This window comes from Bufo bufo, chromosome 2 (assembly GCF_905171765.1).
Source record: "Bufo bufo chromosome 2, aBufBuf1.1, whole genome shotgun sequence".
NCBI lineage: Eukaryota > Metazoa > Chordata > Amphibia > Anura > Bufonidae > Bufo > Bufo bufo.
Window position 1 is genome coordinate 157997865 of NC_053390.1, and position 26276 is coordinate 158024140.

The window sequence follows — 26276 nt, forward strand, 5'->3', positions numbered from 1 at the left end:
TCAGCAAAATTTGGGAGCAATTTAAGACACTGTTAAAAACGGTTTAGTGAGGCATAAAACGAGTCTAAAACTTATAATAAATCTGGTGCAAAACATGTTCGCCCGTTGTTTGGCAGAAGTTTAGCCAGCATTCTGGCACATTTCGCTTAAAGGGAACCTGTCACCTGGATTTTGGGTATAGAGCTGAGGGGATGGGTTGCTAGATGGCCACTAGCACATCCACAATACCCAGTCCCCATAGCTCTGTGTGCTTTTATTGTGTAAAAAAAACTATTTGATACATATGCAAATTAACATAAAAGTCAAATCTTACTTGTGTGACCAGAGAAGAGTCATATTTTCAAGCTCTGACTCATCTCAGGTTAATTTGCATATGTATCAAATCTGTTTTTATACACAATAAAAGCACACAGAGCTATGGGGACTGGGTATTGCAGATGTGCTAGCAGCCATCTAGCAGCCCATGTCCTCAGCTCTATACACAAAATCCCAGTGACAGGTTCCCTTTAACAAATGACTGACACACGGATGTCAAGGTTCAGCCTTATTATTAAATCAGTCTGTACAGTACTGTAAATGGAATCAACCCTAGACTGCGAAAATCACTGTAATCGCTAGAACAATTATAATAGGGGTTATTACAAGTGGCTTCTCAAATTCCCAAACTCATAATTACCAAGAGTCCAGGATTTCTAGCACATGAAAGTAATGGTAAAATATAGACTCAGGAGTCAGCACTCCTGCCAAGTCTGTATTTTACTATTGCTACTGGTCTAGGACCCCCATTTGGAGCACCCCCCCAAGTTCAGGATAGAGTGCCATTAAACCTCTCTCATACGAGCACATGAAAGTAAGCCATCTGTCCTGAGAGAGGTTATCAAAGAAAAAATAGCTACGTTCCAGTGGCTAGAAAAATAGAAAAAAAACTCAATGGAACTTCCCAAAAAGTATGTGTGTTTATTCACCAAAAAGCAGCAACGTTTCAGTCCTCTCAATAGTCCTTTCTCAAGCAGTGACAACCTCTCAATGGGACCTTTCTCAAGCTACGTTCGAGTGGCTGCTATATTAAAGGCTATGGACACCTTTGGGACATTTTTATTATTGGGCTAATCTTTATTAAAAACATTCAATAGTTTGTCTTGTATAGACTTGAGGTTTCACCAACTCTGCAGACTGTTCTTTCTGCTTCGCGCTAAAATCCGTCAGAAAGTTGCTCCGACAGCCCGATCTTATTTTTAGTCTTATTCTTTAATCATAATTTAGCTAAAATGAGTGTTTATGAGTGGTTAGGAAAGTACAGATAAGGGATACAGAGTTGTCAGAGCAGTATTGATTGATTTAAGTGAGACGCAGAAAGAATAGTCTGCAGAGTCAGAGAAGACTAATGCCTCTTTCACACGGGCGAGATTTCCGTGCGGGTGCAAAGCGTGAGGTGAACACATTGCACCCGCACTGAATCCGGACCCATTCATAACTATGGGGCTGTGCACATGAGTGGTGGGTTTCACGCATCACTTGTGCGTTGCGTGAAAATCGCAGCATGCTCTATTTTGTGCGTTTTTCACGCAATGCAGGCCCCATAGAAGTGAATGGGGCTGCGTGAAAATCGCAAGCACCCGCAGGCAAATGCGGATGCGGTGCGATTTTCATGCATGGTTGCTAAAAGATAATCGGGATGGGGACCCGATCATTATTATTTTCCCTTATAACATAGTTATAAGCGAAAATAATAGCATTCTTAATACAGAATGCTTAGTAAAATAGGGCTGGAGGGGTTAAAAAAAAATAATTATAATTTAACTCACCTAGTCCACTTGTTCGCGCAGCTCGGCTTCTCTTCTGTCTTCTTCTTTGCTGTCCAGGAGGAAAAGGACCTGTGGTGGAGTCACTGCGCTCATCACATGGTCCATCACATGATCCATCACCATGGTGATGAATCATGTGACAGACCATGTGATCAGCGCAGTGACATCACCACAGGTCCTTTTCCTCAAAGAAGAAGAAAGAAGAGAAGCCGGGCTTCGCGAACAAGTCAATTAAGGAGAGTTAAATTTTTATTTCTTTTTTTAAGCCCTTCAGCCCTATTTTACTAAGCATTCTGTATTAAGAATGCTATTATTTTCCCTTATAACCATGTTATAAGGATAAATAATAAAATCTAATCAACACCTAACCCAAACCCGAACTTCTGTGAAGAAGTTCCGGTTCGGGTACCAAATATGCAGATTTTTCTCACGCGCGTGCAAAACGCATTAAAATGTTTTGCACTCGCGCGCAAAAATCGTGCATTTTCCCGCGACGCACCCGCATCCTATCCGGCCCTCACACGCCTAAGGCCTAAGGCCAGTTTCACATGAGCATATTCAGTCAGGGAAACACGCTCCGTGTGGGAGTAGTATTTCACAGACTGGACACTGCTCCTCTGAAGTGAATTCGCAGCATGGTAATAATTTTTGATGCTGTGAAATCCTATCTCATCTTGTGTCTACTGAATTGCAGTCATGGCATTATGTGACTAAGGTTCAGTAGACCTGTGGTGAGACAGGAATTCACAGCATCATAAATCATGCTGCGAGTTCACTTCTGAGTAGCCGTTTTCAGTCTAGGAAATGTTGCTCCCACACAGGACATGTTTCCCGGGCTGAATAGGCACATGTGAAACTGGCCTAAAAGCTGTAGCAAACAAACTGCAGAAAATTTTTCTCAAGACCAAATGGAAAAATGATTTTATCACTAGCTGATAGGTGGGGGCCCTGTCAACAACGTGAAACTCCTGGCAATCAGCTGTTCTGTGTAGCTCCATCGCAGAAAGTCGGTGGTGAAGCTACAGAGCACCGTCAACATTGTAGAGGACAGCAATTGCCACTGCAGCGCTGCTACCATTGACTTCAATGAGTAGGACTGCACTTAACTGCTCATTTGCATATAGATTACAAGTACCTTTTTCCCAGGATTAAGCAACCAATCTGCGTAACAAAGGTATGTTTTAAATCAACCTTAAATAGGACCTTTAGGGGGAGGGCAGAGTTTGGCGAGCATGGTGTTGGACGCCTGAAGTTGGAGCCCCTCACCACTACACTCGGTCAAACTGCTGAAAGGATAATTAATCCTGTCTGATCATCGGCAAACTGAGCAAAGAGAGAGGGAGAGAGCTGGAGCACACTCCCAGATCGAAAAAATCCCAAGGGAAGAACCTGAATAAATACCTAAACAAGAAAACAACATCCCCGACTTGCAGAGGGAAAATGGCGGCGGTCGAGTCCAGCGCGGCAGCACAGGAAGAAGACTCGGATGACAGCAGCTCCTGCGCCCTCTCGGATGCGCAAGGTGACTCTGATCCGATGCCTATCACTAGGTCCTTCCTAAAGCACTCTCTGGCACAGGCTCTGTCCCCAGTGATGAGAGAACTTGCTGACATTAAGATGGAGGTGAAGCAGATGGGGCACAGAGTGGAGGTGCTTGAAGACGCACAGGCCTCAATGACGCAACACAGCAAAGGAATGCAAAATCAACTGCAGCAGATCAACAATGCTTAACTATATCTAGAAGACCAGGAAGACCGTGGCAGAAGGAAGAATGTGCAATTGCACATTCGGTTCCGTTTTTCCGTATGGCATATACAGTATACAGTAATTACATAGAAAAAATTGAGCTGGGCATAACATTTTCAATAGATGGTTCCGCAAAAAACGGAAAGGATACGGAAGACATACGGATGCATTTCCGTAAGTGTTCCGTTTTTTTTGCGGACCCATTGACTTGAATGGAAACGCGGAACAGGATTTGCGGGCAATAATAGGACATGTTCTATCTTTCAACGGAACGGAAAAACGGAAATACGGAAACGGAATGCATACGGAGTACATAAAGTTTTTTTTGCGGAACCATTGAAATGAACGGTTCCGTATACGGAACGCAAAAACCGGCCCGTAAACAGAACAAAAAAAACGGTAGTGTGAAAGAGGCCGAAACAGTACTACACAAAGTCCCCCATATATGAAGGAATGGGAAAAGGAATTAAATATCACGCTGGATGAAGCAGATTGTACCTTCATACTATCCCATTCGCATGGCTTTTCCAGGTGTGTGAAAGTCCAGGATAATACGTACAAGATATTAACCAGGTGGAACCGCAGACTGGAATTCCTACATCGAATACATCTTCTGCCTTCAGATCATTGCTGGAGATGTAATAACAGTACAGGTACAATATCCCACATATGGTGGTCGTGCCCAGTGCAAAACCAATTTTGGAGCAGTATAGAAGAAACCATTAACAAGATGTGCGCTCTTAAATTAAAGCCAACAGCCCCGTTGGTTCTCCTTGGGAAACCTGAGGCTGGGTTCAGACCAGACAAAAACAACCTTGCCACTCATACGATTACGGCAGCTAAACTACTTATCCCACTGAAATGGAGAGAGACAGACCCTCCAACTGTTACGATGTGGTATGATAAAATGCAAAACTTATGCCGCATGGAAGAGTTGGCGGGATGGGTAAACAGTAATAGGGAGTCCTTCCTCAAAACCTATGGCTAAGCCATGTGAAGGGGAAACACACCACTCACACAATACAGTAAGCTCGAAACCCTGATCTGATAGACAACCACCTAAGCTCTCAACAGTGGGAAGAGAGCACTGGAAACAGAGCCATTGACCTGATATGTGATACATGATCCCTGATATTCTACCTCATACTCCCAAACTTACAAAGCAATACGAGAAATATGCGTCGCTATACCAACATCAGATATGTAACATAAGCTGCCATCCACACCACCTAAATGGCTTACGTAAAGGAGACAGGTCTCTCCATAAACCCTGGTTCTTATCTACCCTACCCTAACCCATAGTTCCCCCTACTATCCAGCCTACACTTCTCAACTACAGTCTCTTCAATACCTGTTAAAGGGGTTGTCCGAATTATTTTTTTGTTCTTTGTATGTTTCAAACTAGGCAAATGAAAGGACTTTACAATTCACTTACTTTATCTCCAGTTGCTGGTTTCTCAGATTTCACTGAGGGTCACATGACCTGTGATGTCAGCTTTTCTCCCTGCTCTGATGATCATTCGTGCACAAGCCTGAAAGAGCAGATGTGTGTCTGTACACACCCCTGCACTGCTGGCTGCTGCTTATTGCTCTCTCCCTGGATTCTTAAGGAAAAACATTAACCCCTTTAGCTGCACAGACTCAGGGCTGAAGACTTTACTGAGTAGCTGCAGGCAGTGAGGAGACAAATGCTGGGCACAGGAACTCAGACTAGAGTAGTTCTGCACAAGAACAGGTAGGGGAAAAATCCTGTGTGTATCAGCAGTCATTGTACAGCTGGGACTTGTAGTCCTACACATACAACATGCTGCTGAGTCTCCCAGCAGGCAGACATGTCACTCAGGGCAGCACTTGTATTCACTCCCTTTGCAGAGCAGGGGAAGGGGCAGAGATTGTTATTGCATGTAAACAAAAGGCCAGAAGAGAACCAGGGAAATGAGGAAATATTTATTTATTTTTTTTACCTAAAACTTGCTTAGCTCAGTTATATATTGCTGCCCATCACATTTACAGTGCTATATAGATTTTTTTTCATAACTCGGACTACCCCTTTAAGTAGGGCGAACAGCCCCAGCAAAAAGGTACCTCAATGTAGAACTGTACTTTTCATCTGAATGTCCGGATATTTGTATAAATTTTGTGATCTTGTTATTGTATGCAATGTACATACCCTTTTCTCATAATGAAAAGAGATTACATAAAAAAAAATGCCCCCTTTAGTTTTCCCGCCTGGTATGCTAATGAATAGCATCGGTACAGGGAGGAGGAGACCGAGTTTTCTCAGGGGGCGTCTCCTTCTCCCTGGCTGTAGCGCCGTCCAACCACAGAAACAGGGCAGTCTCCTCCTCCATGTACCAATGCTATTCATTAGCATACCAGCCGGGAAAACTGCAGGGGGGCACAGCGGGCAAACTGAGCGCCCAGACAAACTAGTAAGAGATATTACATCCGTGCACAGTACCCTACATAGCCTGCTAGTTATTTCATAATGTCTGGACCCATGAAAGGTCCTCTTTAATAGACATTATGTCTGGTCTAATAGGGTTGATCCTGCTGACAGATGCTCATTAAGCTTTTCCTGGGTCTGACCAATTATGTCATGGAAAAAATATACCGTAATAATCTAACTTATACAATAGTTTTGCCAATAGCGAGGACTTTTTTATTTTTCTATCACTATAGATTTGGGCTTCTTTTTTGCAGGACTAGTCTTTGTTTGTGGGGATGAGAAAAAGCAATTGCACCATTCTATTTCATGCACGTCTGGAATCTAGCCAAAAACTGCACTAACAGGTCTGTGCAGTTTTAAATGACTACAGCTGAAAGAACTCTCATTTTTAATGACTGCATCATGACTGCAGGGAAAAAAATGTAATTTTTTTTTATTTTTATAAAAACTTAGTGCTTTTAGCTGTAATTGTTTAAGTCTCTACTGATCTCCATGCCGGCACAGTTTTTAGGACAGTTCCCAGTCACAACCTGTGAATACAGCCTCTGTGTTGTTTATGACAGGCATAAGGGGTTGCTAATATGAGACACAGAGGTACTAATTTAATAATAATGTTCCTCACACCTTTGTAAAAGCATGGTCTTTTTTTCTTAAATAGTACCAGTTCAGGGCAACATCCACAAACAGGGACAGAGAGATGGGAACGTGTCACTGACACAGTGAGAGGCAGTCCCCGGTACATAGCCAGCCCATCTTTCAAATGTGATTAGTCCCCTGCAACCCGGGGTCCCGATTCGGACTGTGGTCTGCCAGCGTAGTAACCCTGGTTTAGCTATTGTAACATTAGAAAAAAAGAAACGTTTCTTTCCGGTGGTCAGTCAAAACCTTGCCCCTTACGTCACTCCACACAAAACAAAGCAGGTAAATTTACAGTACTGTGGGTCCCTATAATATCAGAGCATATACACTGTACCATGGAGTGTAACTGGCCGTTTATCCCGGACATAAATCTAAAACACATTTAGGCTGGATTCACACATTCAGTTTTGATGAGGTTTCTTTCAATGAGTGAAAATAAATCACATCCACTCTGAATGTGTGAATGTCACCAAAGAAATGCAGCATTAAAAGGGTTTTCCAAGACTTTAATACTGATCGGTGGGAATCCACCCCCCCCCCCCGCAGAGCTCCTAAGACTTAAGTGGCCTTCTCCGTGCTCTCCAAGCACATCGCTCTCCAAGCACATCGCTGAACATTGCATAGAGGCTGTTCTTGGTATTGCACCCAGCCTCATTTACTTCTACAGGGCTGAGATGCGCCTAGGCTCTGGGACTGATGAACGTGTCATCACTAACCTAGGGAAAGCCGAGACTAAGGCCGCTGATTATCGGAGATCCCGGGTGTCGGACCTCCACCCATCAGATACTGATGGCCCATCCCGAGGATAGGTTATCAGCATCAAAGTCTCGGAAAGCCCCTTTAAGTTAAGGATTTAATATAGCATAAAAAGCAACAAAGAATTTGGTTAGCATCAGGTTCATAAAGTACTCACTAATTTGTTTTCTTGCATGTAGATTTTCTTAAGCTTGGGACAACCCTTAGCTATAACGGTCATTCCTTCGTCAGAAATCTTGTAGCACTGTCCAAAATGGATATCTCTCAAATCCTTGCACCTGGAACCCAACTGTGGACAAGGGTCAGACATAAGGATAGAGTGCTCGATAACAAATATACAGTCTATAATGTACAATAAATGTAGGAGCAGTTTACTAGATAAGAGTTCATATACGGTCTTTACTGATTTTTCTCTCTCTAAATCACTACACAAATTTCTTAGAGGGCTTATCTGATGGACATCATTTATCACAAATCCACAAGATAGGTCCTAAGAAATCATACATTTCTCGCCTAACACTGTGGTCCCAGTGATCATAAATGTATCTTTGATGCTACGGCCTGACAATGCCACCAAGACGGGGATGAAATGCACTGACTAAAAGACTCAGACACTACATGGAATCTTGGACATCATTTCCAGCCTGCACTCCTGGTTCTTTACTACGGTGGTGCTAGTCACCCCCACGCTCGGCTCTGGAGACGGCTCCAGCCTTGTGCCTGGCACTAGCACAACAGTGTGTCAGACATCATTCTAGCTTTTGATGTGATCTTGCGCTATGGAGCATCTATGTGTTTTTTCCTTATAGTTTGCCACTAAATTGTACCTCCTATTACAAACAAGGAGTGCACACAATGATCGTTTTTCTAAATAACTTACATAGTAGATATTGCTTTTAAATCGCTGTAATATGGATCGTGCTGCTCATATCTCTGTGTCCAAGGATCCGGTATACAATATGGGATCCTGTGCTGCAGGAAGTACACTGGTTGTCACTGGCACCCCTAATGGACACATTGGCCTCTGGGACAGAGCAGGTCACTGACTCCTAGAGCATAGATAGAAGCAGCCTACTTTTACTAGTGAAGAGTCTAAATATGCTGTGCCCTGGTGCTCTACAGGCTTCTAAAGGCCCACCACTATTATAGATAGTGACTATAATATACACCTAAAGGTTAATGTTAGTAATAGGCCAGTGGTGGCGAACCTATGGCACGGGTGCTAGAGGCGGTACTCAGAGCCCTCTCTGTGGGCACCCTGGAAAAAGTCTATGGTGCACCAATATGCCTTAGACTTTTCCTGCCATTCATCAGCGCAGGGCGCACTAAGAAGAGCACGGGCAGTGCACTGAATGTAGGCAGAATATTATAGCTAAGTGATAAAGTACATAGAAGGTATACTGTAGTATTCAGGTTACATTGCAGTGTTGGAACTTTGTGATAAATAAGTGGGTTTTGGGTTGCAGTTTGGACACTAAGACTGTTAAAGATTCGCCATCACTGGTCTAGGCCATGCTGCTATAACAATAAGATTTCTTCTACCTTCAAATCATAAATGATGAGTTCTGTGTCATATCGGCCCTTTTCATACCTGTCTGATTGCTTCATCAGTGAGCCGGTCCTGGTTCCCAACATGAACTTTCTGCAGAGACGTACAATGAGTGGCCAGAGAGATGAGTGAGGAGTCGGACAGCTGCTTGCACCGGTAGGCCGTGTATTTCACCAGGCCTGAACACTTCGCTGCCACCATCCCAATTCCGGAGTCTGTCACATCGAGGCAATCGGAAATATTGAGCTCTGTAATGTTCCAAAATCTGGAAGCTATTCTTTCTAGTATTTCATCTTTCACCTGTAAAATAAGTTATAAATTACTTTTCTATTGCTGCTTTACCTAACCTAAAACATACAAAAGCTTTCGACCTTAGGCTTTGTTCACGTCAGCACCATACACTGGGAGAGATGCACGACGCATATGTCAATGTGTGCCACTGTATAGGCAGATAGTAGAGCATGCCCACGAAAAGCAGAGAAAAGCATAGCCATATAGTTATAGGAGAGGTTATCAATAACCTCAAGAGAGGTTATCAATATCTGATCGGTGGGGGTCCAACTCCGAACTAGGGTTGTTTCGATACCAGAATTTTGATTCCAATGCGATACCATAAAAAAGTTTTGCTATACTCGATACCAGGCAAAAAAAATAAAACACCAAAAAAGCAACGTGCATTCTGCTTTTTTTGGAACGTCCGGCCCATAATCCAACAGCCCGATCCTATTTTGAAGGGGGACAAGATGACAAAAAAATGGCAAATCACGTTCACTGCATAGGAGATTTTTTTTTATATTTTAACCACCTCAGCTCCCCTAGCTTAAACCCCCTTAATGACCAGACCACTTTTTACACTTCTGCACTACACTACTTTCACGGTTTATTGCTCGGTCATACAACTTACCACCCAAATGAATTTTACCTCCTTTTCTTCTCACTAATAGAGCTTTCATTTGGTGGTATTTCATTGCTGCTGACATTTTTACTTTTTTTAATATTACTCAAAATTTACCGAAATTTTTGCAAGAAAATGACATTTTTCACTTTCGGTTGTCAAGTTTTTCAAATAAAACTACATTTCTATATAGATTTTTCTCTAAATTTATTGTTCTACATGTCTTTGATAAAAAAAAATGCAATAAGTGTATATTTATTGGTTTGGGTAAAAGTTTACAAACTATGGTACAAAAATGGGAATTTCCACATTTTGAAGCAGCTCTGACTTTCTGAGCACCTGTCATGTTTCCTGAGGTTCTACAATGCCCAGACAGTAAAAACACCCCACAAATGACCCCATTTCGGAAAGTAGACACCCTAAGGTATTCGCTGATGGGCATAGTGAGTTCATAGAAGTTTAAATTTTTTTGTCACAAGTTAGCGGAAAATGATGATTTATTTTTATTTTTTTCTTACAAAGTCTCATATTCCACTAACTTGTGACAAAAAATAAAAAAACTTCCATGAACTCACTATGCCCATCACAAAATACCTTGGGGTGTCTTCTTTCCAAAATGGGGTCACTTGTGGGGTATTTATACTGCCCTGGCATTTTAGGGGACCTAAAGCATGAGAAGAAGTCTGCAATCCAAATGCCTAAAAAATGCCCTGCAAAATCTTAAAGGGCTTCTGTCACCCCACTAAACCTTTTTTTTTTTTTTTTTTTTTGCTTACTTATAATCCCCACACTGCGATTTATGCCTACATAATCAAATTAATCATTTTGGTCCTGTAGATTTTGTTTAAAACATGCTTTTAAAATATGCAAATTACCTTGCTACCAGCAAGTAGGGCGGCTACTTGCTGGTAGCAGCCGCATCCTCCGATCCTAAAGACGCCCCCTCCGCATTGTGATTGACAGGGCCAGGGAACGGAATCGTTCTCTGCTGGCCCTGCATGTTAGCATTCAAAATCTGGCGCCTGCGCCGCGGCCGTACCTGTCTTCAATCGGCGCAGGCGCACTGAGAGGCGGCCGCTCCATCCTCAATGCGCCTGCGCCGATGACGTCACATCTACACCCGGCGCATGTGCATTGAGGATGGAGCGGCCGAGCGAGCAGCCGCCTCTCAGTGCGCCTGCGCCGATTGAAGACAGGTACGGCCGCGGCGCAGGCGCCAGATTTTGAATGCTAACAGGCAGGGCCAGCAGAGAAAGATCCCGTCCGCTGGCCCTGTCAATCACAATGCGGAAGGGGCGTCTTTAGGATCAGAGGATGCGGCTGCTACCAGCAAGTAGCCGCCCTACTTGCTGGTAGCAAGGTAATTTGCATATTTTAAAAGCATGTTTTAAACAAAATCTACAGGACCAAAATGATTAATTTGATTATGGAGGCATAAATCGCAGTGTGGGGATTATAAGTAAGCAAAAAAAAAAAGAAGGTTTAGTGGGGTGACAGAAGCCCTTTAAAGGTGCTCTTTAGAATTTGGGCCCCTTTGGGCACCTAGGCTGCAAAAAAGTGTCACACATGTGGTATCGCCGTACTCAGAAGAAGTAGGGCAATGTGTTTTGGGATGTATTTTTACATATACCCATGGTGGGTGAGAGAAATTTTTTTATACAAAGTTGTCATTTTAGAGAGATATTTCTCTCACCCAGCATGGGTATATGTAAAAATACACCCCAAAACACATTGCCCTATTTCTCCTGAGTATGGCGATACCACATGTGTGACACTTTTTTGCAGCCTAGGTGCGCAAAGGGGCCCAAATTACTTTTAGGAGGGCATTTTGAGACATTTGGATTCCAGACTTCTTCTCACGCTTTAGGGCCTCAAAAATGCCAGGGCAGTATAAATACCCCACAAGTGACCCCATTTTGGAAAGAAGACACCCCAAGGTATTCCGTGAGGGGCATGGCAAGTTCATAGAAGTTATTTTTTTTTGGCACAAGTTAGCGGAAATTGATTTATTTATTTTCTTCTCACAAAGTCTCCCTTTCCGCTAACTTGTGATAAAAAGTTCAATCTTTCATGGACTCAATATGCCCCTCAACGAATACCTTGGGGTGTCTCCTTTTCGAAATGGGGTCATTTGTGGGGTGCGTTTACTGTTCTGGCATTTTGGGCGGGGCTAAATTGTGAGCAACCCTGTAAAGCCTAAAGGTACTCGTTGGACTTTCGGCCCCTTTACGCACCTAGGCTGCAAAAAAGTGTCACACATGTGGTATCACCATACTCAGGAGAAGTAGAGCAATGTGTTTTGGGGTGTCTTTTTACATATACCCATACTGGGCGAGAGAAATATCTCTGTAAATTGACAACTTTGTATAAATATATTTTTTTAAAATTGTCATTTACAGAGATATTTCTCACACACAGTATGGGTATATGTAAAAAGACACCCCAAAACACATTGCCCTACTTCTCCTGAGAACGGCGATATCACATGTGACACTTTTTTGCAGCCTAGGTGCGCAAAGGGGCCCAAATTCCAATGAGAATCTTTACGATTTCACAGGGCATTTTTTACGCATTTATATTCCAAACTACTTCTCACGCTTTAGATCCCCTAAAATGCCAGGGCAGTATAAATACCCCACAAGTGACCCCATTGTGGAAAGAAGACACCTCAAGGTATTCCGTGAGGGGCATAGCGAGTTCCTAGAATATTTTTTTTTTGGGCACAAGTTAGCGGAAAATGATTTATTTTATTTATTTATTTATTTATTTATTTTCTCTTACAAAGTCTCATATTCCACTAACTTGTGACAAAAAATAAAATTTTCCATGAACTCGCCATGCCCCTCACGAAATACCTTGGGGTGTCTTCTTTCCAAAATGGGGTCACATGTGGGGTATTTATACTGCCCTGGCATTTTAGGGGCCCTAAAGCGTGAGAAGAAGTCTGGAATATAAATGTCTAAAAAATTTTACGCATTTGGATTTCGTGAGGGGTATGGTGAGTTCATGTGAGATTTTATTTTTTGTCACAAGTTAGTGGAATATGAGACTTTGTAAGAAAAAAAAAAAAAAAAAAAAACATTTCCGCTAACTTCTGCCAAAAAAAAATAAAAAAATCTTCTATGAACTCACCATGCCCCTTAAAAGTGAACTTTATAGCGCCGCAGCGATTTTACGGTGTTTTTGCAGTGATCAGAAAAAAAAAATTTCTGTCACTGCGGTGGGGCGGACTGAACGCAAGTGTGCGCACAAGATCAGGCCTGATCGGGCGAACACTGCGTTTTCTGTAGAGCCTATAGAACATGTCCTATTCTTGTCCGCAAAGGCATTTTCTATATAGTTCTGGCAATGTGCGGATCCGCAAAATGCGGAAAGCACATTGCCGGTGTCCGTGTTTTGCGGATCCGCGGTGTCCGTGTTTTGCGGATCCGTGGATCCGCAAAACACATACGGACGACTGAATGGAGCCTTACAGGGGGGTGATCAATGACATGGGGGTGATCAGGGAGTCTATATGGGGTGATCAGCCCCCTGTCAGGCTCCATTCAGACGTCCGTATGTGTTTTGTGGATCCGCGGATCCGCAAAACACATACGGACGTCTGAATGGAGCCTTACAGGGGGTGATCAGGGAGTCTATATGGGGTGATGAGGGGTTAGTAAGTGACAGGGGGGTGGGGGGGGGAGTGGAGTGTAGTGGTGTTTGGTGCTAATTTACAGAGCTGCCTGTGTCCTCTGGTGGTCAATCCAAGCAAAAGGGACCAGGTAGCAGGTATATTAGACGCGGTTATCAAAACAGCGTCTAATATACCTTTTGGGGGTTTAAAAAAATCGCATCTACAGCCTGCCAGCGAACGATCGCCGCTGGCAGGCTGCAGATCTACTCGTTTACCTTCGGGTTCCTGTGAAAGCGCGCTCCTGTGTGCGCGCTTTCACAGGAAATCGCGCCTGCGCGTCCAGGAGGAATAACAGGGTCGCCGCCAGGACGCAATCCTACGTACGGCGGTCCTGGGGTGGTTAATAGTTGCCACTTTTTTGGGTGTGGCGATGTGTAATATGTTTATTGTTTATATAATTTATATGTAACATTGGGAAAGGGAATAACTACTGTATTTTCCGGCTTATAAGACGACTCCCAACTTTTCCAGTTAAATATAGGGTTTGGGCTATACTTGCTGTATAAGACTACCCCTCCAACGCCATTTACTTTGGCATCAAGATCTGCAGGTAATTGTTGTGCAATTTTCGTCTTATGCCTCAGTACCATGTTAAGCCTTTCCAAGAATCTAGTACACCAGGATACAGTGGCCTTAAATCTGTTGCTGTGATCTGGGTTAGATTTGGCCCACTGAAGTGCAAACAAACGTATTTTATTTTATGTCACTACTTAGGCTACTTTCACACTAGCGTTCGGGGCTCCGCTTGTGAGTTCCGTTTGAAGGCTCTCACAAGCGGCCCCGAACGGATCCGTCCAGCCCTAATGCATTCTGAATGGATGCGGATCCGCTCAGAATGCATCAGTCTGGCACCGTTTGTCCTCCGCTCCGCTCAGCAGGCGGACACCTGAACGCAGCTTGCAGCGTTCGGGTGTCCGCCTGGCCGTGCGGAGGCAAACGGATCCGTCCAGACTTACAATGTAAGTCAATGGGGACGGATCCATTTGAAGTTGACACAGTATGGCTCAATTTTCAAACGGATCCGTCTCCCATTGACTTTCAATGTAAAGTCAAAACGGATCCGTTTGCATTATCATGAACATTTTTTTTTTTTTTTTTGTTCATGGTAATGCAAACGGATCCGTTCTGAACGGATCTAAACGTTTGCATTATAGGTGCGGATCCGCCTGGGCACATACCAGACGGATCCGACCTAAACGCAGGTGTGAAAGTAGCCTTAACCGTTTTGGCGATGCACATTCACCATGTCTGCTACATGTTTTTCGAGTTCTGGCCAATGTGGGGTGCCTCTTAATGCACACTTACCCCTTGGCATACTCTTTAATGCTTTTTCATTTGCTTTCCAGTCCCGAACCATCTTTTCTGTTACTCCATATTGTCTTGCAGCAGCGCAGTTATTATGTTCCATGCCAAAGTTTACAACTTTAAGTTTGAAACTGACTTCATATTTCTTTCTTCTTGCTGGTAGAGCCATGATGGGGTCTTGACTGTTAGTCATTTGTATACTGTACTGTATGTACTGGTGCTGTACTGTATGAACCGGTACAGATACTGGTGCTGTACTGTATGAACCAATACAGATACTGGTGCTGTACTGTATTCACCACCACATGTATTTGATCCCCAGATAGACTCATTTTTTTCACCACAGTTAAGATGCACACCAAACTTTATTAGAGATCCACCGTTCCAACATTAGAATTGGCTGAAGTGCAGATGCTCCTGCTTCCCCCCCCCCCCCCCCCTCAGAATTGCCAATCCAACGCAGTATACAACAAACAGCCAATCAAAGCAAGCGATGTACCGGTATTTTCTGTGCACACTGCATGCAAAGCCTGCTTGGATTGGGTGGGTCAGCTTTCCCTGCCTGCCCAGCCCTCCCTGTCATCAAGACGATCTGAGCGGAAGTAACGCAATGTGATACTGCCGGCATGAGAAAACCACTGAGAGCAGGGAGAGGGGGCTGCTTCAGGAGCGGCTGGCTGGGATGCAGCGCACGGTGGTTCAGCTAGAGGGCGCCTGTCCCTGAAGCTGGAGAAGGACAGCTGTTCCAGTCCGGCTAGGAAGTAAGTTTCAGCATGCCGTATACTGGCATATAAGACTACACCCGGCATATAAGACAACCCCCGACTTTTGAGAAAATGTTCATTTGTTAAAAAGTAGTCTTATACGCAGGAAAATACAGTATTAGCCCCCTTAGGGGCTGGAACCTGGGATCTTTTCATCCCTTGTCCTATTCACTCTAATAGAGCTATATTATGGTGAATAGGACTTCACACTCTCCTTGCTGCCCTATGCACAGTGCACACAGCAGCAGGGAGATTACCATGGCAGCCACAGCTTCAGTAGCGTCCTGGCTGCCATGGTAACCGATCGGAGCCCCAGGATTACACTGCTGGGGCTCCGATCACAACTGCCACTGCACCACCAACAAGGAGGAGGGGAGGGGACCCTTTGGCCACTGCCACCTATGATTATAATACTAAGGGGGTTGGGTGGGGCGCACCGCGCCTCCAATATTTTTAGTACTGGGGGAAGGGGCACTGTGCCACCAATTAAGATAAACCTTTTAATACAAATACAGGGGGCGGGTGCCAGGGGCAGAATCACATAGCCGGCACCCTACCTCTATGACAGGGCGCTGCGATCCGCGGCACCTGAGGGGGTAACTGCCGTGGATCGCAGTGCTCTGTCATAGAGGTCGGGTGCTGGCTATGTGATTATGCCGCCGGCACCCGCCTCCTGTATTTGTATTAATGGGCGAGTTATCATCATTGGTGGCGCAGTGGCCACAGCCGCTCCCCTCCTCTGCCGCTCACTCTTCTTATTTGCAGCGGCACAGGGGAGAGGGAGAGACTCCTCCTCCCCTGTGCTGCTGAGGAGAACATGGCGCGCTCTGAGAGCAGTGTGCGCCATGTTCTCTGATAGTAGACTGCGCAGTAGGGCAGCCTTGTATCGGTATATGTCAAATCATGGTATCGAATCGATACCGGTACAAAAGTATCGATTGCGTATCGATAATTCGATACCCGCTACAACCCTACTCCCAACATCTGCCAATCAGCTGTTTAAAGAAGTTGCAGCGCTCCGATGACTTTTGCAGCCTTTTCCTAGGCCATTGACATCACATTCATTGGTCACGTGGTCAATGTGCAGCTCAAATGGGTCCTGATCTGCAAAACCAAGTAAAATCGCTATCCAATGTACGGGACTGTGCTTTGTGAGTTGTTAGGAGGCCACCGTGTTCACCACAGTGCGGCAGCCTCTTCAAACATCTGATGGGCAGGGGGTGCAAGGTGTGGAACCCCCACTGATCTACCAATCCCAGAAAACCACTTTAAAAGAAAAAAAGGCTGCAGTTTACTTGCCTTGTGGCCCCTTAGCAGGGGGCATTCCTGGATGTATGCGCCCAAGACAGGGCTACACATAATGTGAACAGAGCCTTATTTCATCATCTATTAATTATTACCGATACCCAGTGCTGGTCATGCCTTTCTACATAGAAATACATTTCATCAGCATCATCAGGAATTACCTCTCAATGAACAACTAATGGTATTTTCCAGTTTTATTTAAAAGGCATCTGTCAGCAGATTTGTACCTATGACACTGGCTGGCCAGTTACATGTGTGCTTGGCAGCTGAAGACATCTGTGTTGGTCCCATGTTCATAGGACTCATAATAAATATATTATTGAGCCTTCCTTTGCATTGGTGTATTTCTAATCAATGCTCACACCTACTAACAAACATTCCACCCATACACTATAAATATTCTGTCCCCCTATCCCACCAGCCATTACTCCTTGAGAAAGCTGACCACGAAAAACGAGTTAGGGAGTGGTGGTGGTCTGACTTGATGTGGAATCGTTTACTTTTGGTCTGTATTATTAACTGCTTTTTATTGATTTATACTATTTAGATATCATGTGTTTTGTTGGAACACTAGGCTATATTGCCCTTTACCAGCTATACTCTTATGTTGTGCTTGTAATGCCATCTAATTATTATACACTTGCACTTTAATACATTCATCCTGCTGTTGGACCACCGCATTTGTGTGGTTTTTAACCTGTTTGTGTATATAAGGGTGCTGTCATGGGCTCTGGAAAATCAAATTACCGTTAAGTAATCATCATTTTTCCCTTCACCCATGACAGCACCACGAGAGACTTAACAGAGGAACAATTCAGGGTGGGCGAGTAGAAAGAAGTACCTTTTCACCAAAGTAAGACCTCGAAGGAGAATTTAAGTCCAAACGGTAGTGCCTATAAAAAGGTTGAAGGAGAAGACCAGGTGGCAGCTTTGCAAATATACTCGATGGGAACCGAGGATCTTTCTGCCGAAGAAGAGGTAGCCACCGCCCTGGTAGAATATGCTCCGAGACCCATTGGTGGAGATAAACCCGAAGACAGGTAAGATAAAGAGATAGCTGAAACAATCCACCTGTCAATAGAGCTTCCTAAAGCTGTGCCACCCGTATTCCCTCCTTGGAATAGAATAAAGAGTGAAGAAGATTTGCGCCATTCTTTTGTACGGGAAATATAGTTAATTAAAGCCCTTCTGACATCCAAGCAGTGAAGGGACTTCTCTTCCTCAGAACCAGGATTTTTAAAAAGGCTAGGAAGAGTAATTGTCACGAGGGTGTCAAGAGCCACGTCTGACTCCGTTATACCCGGGGTCAGGAAGTCGCAGCGGGTGGCTGCGCGCTCTTTCTTAATGATAGCTTTCTGGGTTTGCCTTGCAATCCTTTTTGTCTCACTTAGGGATCCGTAGTTTCTTCTCCTCAGCCGTTTTTTGTCCGGCACTCCCAACCAGGGCTGTGGAGTCGGAGTCGAGGAGTCGGGGGAAATTTTGGGTACCTGGAGTCGGAGAACAATGCACCAACTCCGACTCAGACTCCTACTCCTACTAAATTTAGATTGGAAAAAAAAAAAAGCAAGTTTAAATGTCCCAATTCACAAAAAGTTATAATTAATGACTTCTCTACTGTAAGAATAAAGACCAATGCATGCAGTGCCTCACGTAACCGCAAAACGAACACGTTAAGTGACCGTGAAGAAGCAAGCTTTTCATGTGCTTCACTATATGGCACGCAACGCACAATTAGGAGCTGCAATACTTATACTTTCCATAGTGTTGTGTTCTGCTTTTACAGGGAACGCAGCGTCAATGTGTAACCTAGCCTCTCACTGATAAGGGATTAAATAAATATGTTTTTTGCAGGACTAGAGAGTGAGACACTTGTATAAGTGAAGGGAATGGAGGGCCAATAGTTCAAGACTGAAGCTGTAAACCATTGGAAAAACTGCTGTCATTTAGCTAAGGCTATAAAAACTTGTAAACTCCGATTGTTAGCTTAAACTTTAAACATGACTATGGGATTCTCCTAGGAAAATCATGTTTTAGAATAAATGCCCCTTCCTGGATCCTCCCACTGCCCTATCTTCAGCAGCAAATAAGCACACAAAGGAGAAAGCAGCAGCCCAACTACCTCTCTGCTAGAAGAGCTTAGAAGAACTTGTGTTTGTCTTTTGCTTAAACTGTGCAATACAGTAGACTGTTGGCTTCCCAGCCAGTAGTCCTGTGGTAGGTTGCGTTTCTTTCCCTCAAGGAATGTATAAAATACATTTGCATATTAATACAGAGGAGTCGGAGTCGGGGAGTCGGAGTCGGAAGTACATAAAACTGAGGAGTCGGAGTCGGAACATTTATCTACCGACTCCACAGCCCTGCTCCCAACCGCCTTATATTCTCCCTCCCACTTCTCTGGTTGCCAGATATAGAGCTTCCTGCCTGGACTTCTATACTGACCCACTGGAGCTGTGTAGCTGTGATTCCTGGTTGTTGTTCCAGATCGTTACCCTCCGGATACCTGTTGGGCTTTTGTTGTCCGCTGTTGTCGCCCACCTGGGATTATATGTTTTGTCTGTATGGTCTGTCCTCTCCTTGGTGTTTTCCTTTAGTGTCAGTGGTGAGGACTAGTGTCCCCATCGCCCTATTCACTACTTAGGGCTCATCTTAGGGAAAGCCAGGGTTTAGGCACGTGATCGGCGTACGGGTGAGAAACCCGTCTAGGGACGTCAGGGCAGTCAGGTGCCAGCCTCAAGGTGAGTTAGGGGTCACCACCTTTCCCTCTTCCTTGGACAGGGCCTTCCCTTTTCCCTCCCTTTGCGTCACGTATGTGATCGGCACACCGGTCGTGATAGTAATCTCTTGTGATCTGTGAAATTTGGAAGCGACTTTTGGTAGAAAAGCCGGGTCAGGACGAATCACAACATTGTCCCCAAAATCATGGTGTGCGGGGGGGTTAATGGAGAAAGCTTGGATTTCATTTATTCTGCGGGCAGATGTCAATGCAACCAGGATACATAGTTTCAGGGTGAAATATTTTATGGAAATGAAATCTATAGGTTCAAATGGGGGACAAGTTAAGGCTTTTAAGACTATGTTCAAATCACAAGGAGGAGGCCTGACTGATGACACCAAGGAACACCTGTCAACTGCTTTAAAAAACCTAAATACCAATGGACATGCTGCAAGCTTCTGATTGAATAGAGCCGACAAGGCCGAGACATGTACTTTTAAAAAGGTACTTCCTGCTAGACCCAGGTCTAACCATTTTTGGAGGAATTCTAATACCAAGTTTATGGGGGCAGAGGGTGGAATATCATTAACCTGGATTTGTGCAAAGGCTAAAAATTTCTGCCATACCCTAGTATAAATGGCAACAGTAACCTTCTTCCTACTCTTAATAAGGGTTGAAATTAGAGACTCAGAATAACCCCTTTTTCCTAGCATGTACCTCTCAAGTTCCAAGCAGTTAAGTGGAGGTTCTTTATATGAGGATGCAATACTGGTCCCTGGCTCAACAGGCCCCGGATCTCCGGAAGCACCCATGAGCACATGAACCAAGATCTTCTCGGCCAAAAGGGGGCAATGAGGATCTCTCTTCCCGGATTTTTTACAACACACGGGGAATTAAAGGAAAGGGAGGGAAGGCGTAGGCCAGGTGAAAATCCCATTTCTGAATCAAGGCATCTATCCCATAAGGGGATCCGGTTCGATCTAGGGAAAAAATAATAATTTTGGACTTTCTTGTTCTGGTGAGTCGCGAATAGATCTATGTCTGGTTGTCCCAAGAGGTCCGTTATCTTTTTGAAAACGGATTGGTCGAGAGACCACTCTGTTTGAGAAAGGGTCTGACGACTTAGAAAGTCTGCCTGTTTGTTTTCGATGCCCTTGATATGGACTGCCGAGATTGAAGTACATACTCTTTCTGCTAGATTTAGGATTCTGTAGGCTTCTTGCATTAGAGTGCTGCACTTTGTGCCTCCCTGTTTGTTCAAGTATGAAACTACCGTCTTGTTGTCCGGAAGAAATCTTAAATCTCTTCCCCTTATCCTGGGAAGGACAGAGTTCATTGCTAGACGCACGGTCATCAGCTCTTTCAGGTTGGAGGACCCTTTTTCTTGGACACTTCCTCAAAGTCCCTGAAGGGAGACTTCCTGAATATGAGCTCCCCATGCCTATGGGCTTGCGTCCATGGTCAGACAAATTAGTTCTTCCATTTTCCATGGAACGCCCTGAATTAGATTTTCTCTTTCAAGCCACCATATCAAGTTCTGGAGGGTCTGGTTTGATATTTTTATCTTTATCTCTAGAGAGTTGCTTTCTTTCCATTGGGACAAGATCTCCCATTGTAGTCCCCTTGAATGGAGCTGTGCCCACCGTACTGCTGGAATACAAGATGTGAGAGACCCCAGGATAGACATCCCCTTTCTTATTGAAATTACAGGGTTTCTGATCAGGCCCGATTCTTTCTTGGATGAGACTCGCTTTTTCCTCTGGCAAAAAACATCTCTGGAAGGACGAATCCAGAATTAATCCCAGAAAGGACTGCCTCTTTGTGGGACGTGGTCTTGATTTTTCCTGATTTACTACCCATCCTAAACAGTTTAGGATATTCATTACCTCTGCTACCGCTGTTCTGCGAGAATTTTCTGTGTTTCCAACAATTTTAAAAAATAGTCTAGGTAGGGAATAAAAAGAAAATCCCTTTCCCTTATATGGGCTGCCATTTCTGCGATTATTTTCGTGAATACTCTTGGAGCCATAGATAGGCCAAAAGGGAGGGCCCGAAACTGGAAATGTTCTAACTGATCCCCTACACTGACAGAGCCTCTTAGGAACCTCTGATGATCTGCAAAAATTGGGACGTGATAGTACGCATCCTTGAGGTCGAGTACTGCCATGAAGCAATGAGGCGAAAGAAGATTTATGGCTGATCTGATAGTTTCCATTTTGAATTTTTTGAACTGGAGGAACTGATTTAACTTCTTTAGGTTTATAATAGTTCTTAAAGACCAGTCTGGTTTTTCTACCAGAAATAGGGGGGAATAAAACCCTTTGCCTTTCTCTTGCTCCTTTACCGGGATTAAAACAGATTTTTCTATAAAAATTTTTACAATTTTTTCCATGGTAGATTTGCCTAGACTTGAAGTTCGATTGTTTGTAATAAAGAATCTTGCTGGAAGTACCAAACGGAATTCTAATTTTAAACCGCTGCGGATTGAGTCTAGAATCCAAGAACTTGATGAAATTTGGGTCCATTCTGTGAAGAAATTTTTTAGTCTGCCCCCCACTGGATATCTGGAGTCATTGTTGGTTTTGTTTATTTTTATCCCCAAAGGACTTGTTGAAGAAGTAGTTTCTACCCTTCCTCTGGTTCCTAAATTTGTCATCTCTGGATTTTTTGTCTGAGTCTCGATTCCCTCTGAAGGTACGAAAGGAGCGGTTAAATCTATTTCCAAAAAAAGAAAAATTCTGGAACCCCGGAAACTTCCTCTTTTTATCAGCCGCCTTATCTAATAGATCGTCCAAAGTGGGACCGAACAGGTGTTCTCCTTCGCACGGGACACCACAAAGTTTATTTTTAGACGGGAGAACGCCACCCCAATTTTTTAACCATAGCGCTCTGCGTGCAGAGTTTGATAATGCTGCAGATTTGGCCGCCAATCTGACTGAATCAGCGGAAGCATCAGCTAGAAAGCCCGCTGCTTTCTTAATTGTTGGAAGGGAAGCAATAATCTCTTCTCTGGGACATCTATTTTTAACTTGGTTTTCTAATTCCGAAAACCAGACTATAAAAGGGACCTGGCTGTACAGGTAGAGGCTATACTTGGCCTAAAGGAGGAAGTTGATGCCTCCCATGCTCCTTTTAAAAAGGTATCAGCCTTTTTATCTAAGGGGTATTTTAATATCCACATATCGTCAAATGGAAGGGCTGTTTTCCTAAAGACTTTAGAGATAGCTACATCTATTTTTGGGGCTTTATCCCATGTAGCGGAGTCTTCCTCTTTGAATGGATATTTACACTTAAAAATTTTTGATATAAACACTCTCCTGTTAGGCTTTTTCCATTCCCCCTTGATTAAGGCAGAAACATTTCTGTGTGACTGGTAATGTGTTATGTTGTTTGGATTCCAGGCCCCCAAACATGATGTCCTAAATAGATCGGGGCTCTCTCATCTCCTCAATGCCCATGGTTGAACGAATCGCTTTCAGGAGATTCTGTGTGTCCTCTAAAGAAAAACAGGGTATTCCACTAATCTCACCATCCTCAGAGGAGGATTCTCAAGAATTTTCAGATTGTTCAAACAGAGTGTATCTCTTCCTCCTCAGGGTCAGAGGATATATACTCCTGTACAGACTCCCGGCGCTTTGCTTTTAGGGTCTTACTCCCCCAGTCCCTTCCTAGATGATGGTGTAGAGTTGACTTTGGATCTAACCAGGGTGTGGAGACATTTATAAAAGGAAGGAGACTCTTCCGCTACTGTTCTATCTATGCAAGATTGACACATCTTCTTTTCCCAATCTGAGGACAACATGGATTTACATGTGGCACATTCTTTATTCTTCTTTTTAGAAAACACTTTTTTAGGTCTTGTCTTAAAATTGATTAACATAAACACATCAGTACAAGGAGGCATAATAAAGAGACCCAGACACTCACCCCCTCAGAGGTACCTGTCTCCTCAGTAAGTTTGTCCTCCTCCATGCTTCCCCTTGCTGGCCACCAGGCAAATCGAAAAGTGCGCTCTTCTCATAGGCGCACCTGAATGACGTCACTTGCGACGCAGTGCGCCGATGACGTGACCGCTTTTCCCGGCCTATTCACTGCCGGAAGCTCTTGCTCCTCCTCCTCCTCCTCCCTCTGGGGTATGGCGTCCGTGCCTCTAGCGCATCAAGTGATGCCGCCAGGCTCCTCCCGCTCCAGCACACTATTAACCCATCCGGAGTTTAGCTATGCCTCTGCTTGTCCACGTGCGCACCAACTGATGCCGCCTTACTTACCCTGGGACCGCAGGTATGAACAGAGTACCACCAGAGGGAAGGACCTGAAAGGAAAAACTGCAGGCTTCCCCAGAGACAGGAAACCACACTGAATTGGGAGGAGAGTGTCTGCCCTTTTATTTTCTGCAGGTTTCCTGTGTCTGGGGGCAGATCCTCTCTCTCTCGTGGTGCTGTCATGGGTGAAGGGAAAAATAAGTGTTAAATAAAATTAATTAAATAATCATGTTCACGGTGTGATTATTGAGATTTCTATTATTTAACCACATATACCTCTATTGGTTTTGAAGAATATTATGTATATGGGTTAGGCCTCATGCACACGACCGTTGTTTGCTTCCGCGTCTGTTCCGCCGATTTTAGCGTTTCAGGTGCAGACCTATTCATTTCTATGGAGGCGTTGAAAATGCGGATAGTGTACCGTTTGCCATCCGCGTCCGTGATCCGTGATTCCAGTCAGTCAAAAAAATATAACCTGTCCTATTATTTCCACGGAAAACAGTTCGCGGACACATTCAAGTCAAAGGGACCGCTAAAAAACACGGAGGCACACAAGATTCTCGTCCGCATACGTTTTATTCCTATCAAACCTGTCTTAGACTTTTTTTTACATTCCTTTATGTCTGGTGGTCCTCCAAAAATAAAGGAAGACACACGGAAACAAAAACGGATCACGGAACAACGGAACCCCATTTTGCGGAACGGAACACAACAACGGTCGTGTGCATGAGGCCTTAATGTTACTTTATAAGGGAAAGTAGTTTTGGTGTTTATATCTGAACCATGTTCATATGTGCCCGCATTGCTGAGAAAAATGCATGTTTTAATATATGCAAATGAGCCTCTAAGAGCAGCCAGGGGCGTTGCTGTTACTCCTAGAGGCTCTGCTCTCTCTGCACCTTGATTAACAGGACCAGGCAGTGAAAACATCAAAATGCCTGGCCCTGTCAAATCAAAGAGCAGGGGGTGCAGCAGTTTCAGAGAGAGCTGAGCCTCCAGGAGTGAGGGTAACGCCCCCGCTGCTCCTAGATGCTCATTTGCATATATTAAAACTTCATTTTTCTCAGCAATATGAACGTGGGATCAATCCCCTGGTGGGCCCTGAGGAAGGGTGGTCCACTAGTCTCCCACCCTCTGCACAAATGGCACTACGTAGCATATGGAATCTCACCCAACCTAGGTCCATATAAAAACTGTGTAGATTTAACAAGCCATCCAGGTTACTATTACCTATGCATCGGGTGGCTGAGATCATGTCTACGAACAGAGTCCGGACAGCCAGTACCCAATTTCCCAGGGGACATGCATTCTCAAAATCACGGTAGGGACCACCACAATCAATCATCTTGAGTGTCTTGCTGCAGCTGCTGCTGTGTACTATGCGCATGTAGCTGTAAAGTGGGCCTCCAGAATGATTTTTACTGGTGGGCCCCAGGCACCCCAGTCCGACACCGTATGTCAGAAAATATTTACAGCCTCACACAATTTTTCCCGTTATTTAAACCTGTCCCAAGGTTTTGAGTTTTCCATTTTCTCTGAAATCTAAAATAAATTCACTGGTGCTTTGTAAAAAGCAAAAGAACATTTCCTTTTTTTTTTTACTTTTGACAGAAGTAATTTATGTTTAAGCTGTTTCTGCAGATGAAAAAAAAGGTTTGCTTATATAAACCAAGTCATTCTTCATCATAGTTTACAAGCGGTAATTAACTGCATCAACACAGCAGCGACTGCTCGGAATCCTAAGTGTCTGCAATGAGATCCATACAAATCTGATCACTTGTAAGAAATATACGTGCTAAGTGTTTTTAAAACTGGATAACCCCTTTAAAAAGGAACAACTGCATGTCGTGTTTGCTTCCCAATTTTTTTCAGTTATAATCATATTTATATGGGTCTTTGCAGCCAAAATGCAGTGAAAGTGTTAATGCCCACACTTTCTCGGCTTTTAGGACAGTAAGAGTGCCTCTTTATTGTGTTTTTTCATTCAATCATTCCCTAGTAACTATTTAGTAGGTGACAGATGGATATCACTGTCCGTATTTTGTTACTTAATCCCTAAGAATATATTCGCTTTTCCCTTCAGCTATCTCTTGAATGAATATATTGGCCTATAGATCATTCAGCTTCTTTTACAGACACACTATCTATCTTGAGGCTGCTGTTAGGATTATCTATCTGTAGGAGGCGTATCATGTATTTCCCTGCAGTGCGCCCCGCTGATCCATGCACCACATGCAGTTGGTTGGCTGCGGCGTCCTCAGGGCGTCCTGTTTGTAAGGTTTTTATCGGGAGGATATTCCCTCCCACCTGGTACACCCCACTTCTGGGAGCCCGATGTCTTTATTGACAGCTTGGATTACCTCTTATGGGGTTTCTTAGTTCCCTAGTCCAATGTATAATAGCGGGCGT

The 26276-nt window shown here is 44.0% G+C and overlaps 1 protein-coding gene across 1 annotated transcript in view; it reads right to left on the bottom strand.

Annotated features, from left to right (window-relative positions):
* FBXL17 (F-box and leucine rich repeat protein 17) overlaps positions 1–26276 on the bottom strand; it is an 854796-nt gene that overhangs the window by 806053 nt on the left and 22467 nt on the right. Inside the window, exons 3-4 of the mRNA XM_040421606.1 lie at positions 8987–9244; positions 7553–7684 (exon numbers count right to left, since the gene is read on the bottom strand). Of these exons, the coding sequence (XP_040277540.1) occupies positions 7553–7684; positions 8987–9244 (390 nt within the window). The remainder of the gene's footprint in view (positions 1–7552; positions 7685–8986; positions 9245–26276) is intronic.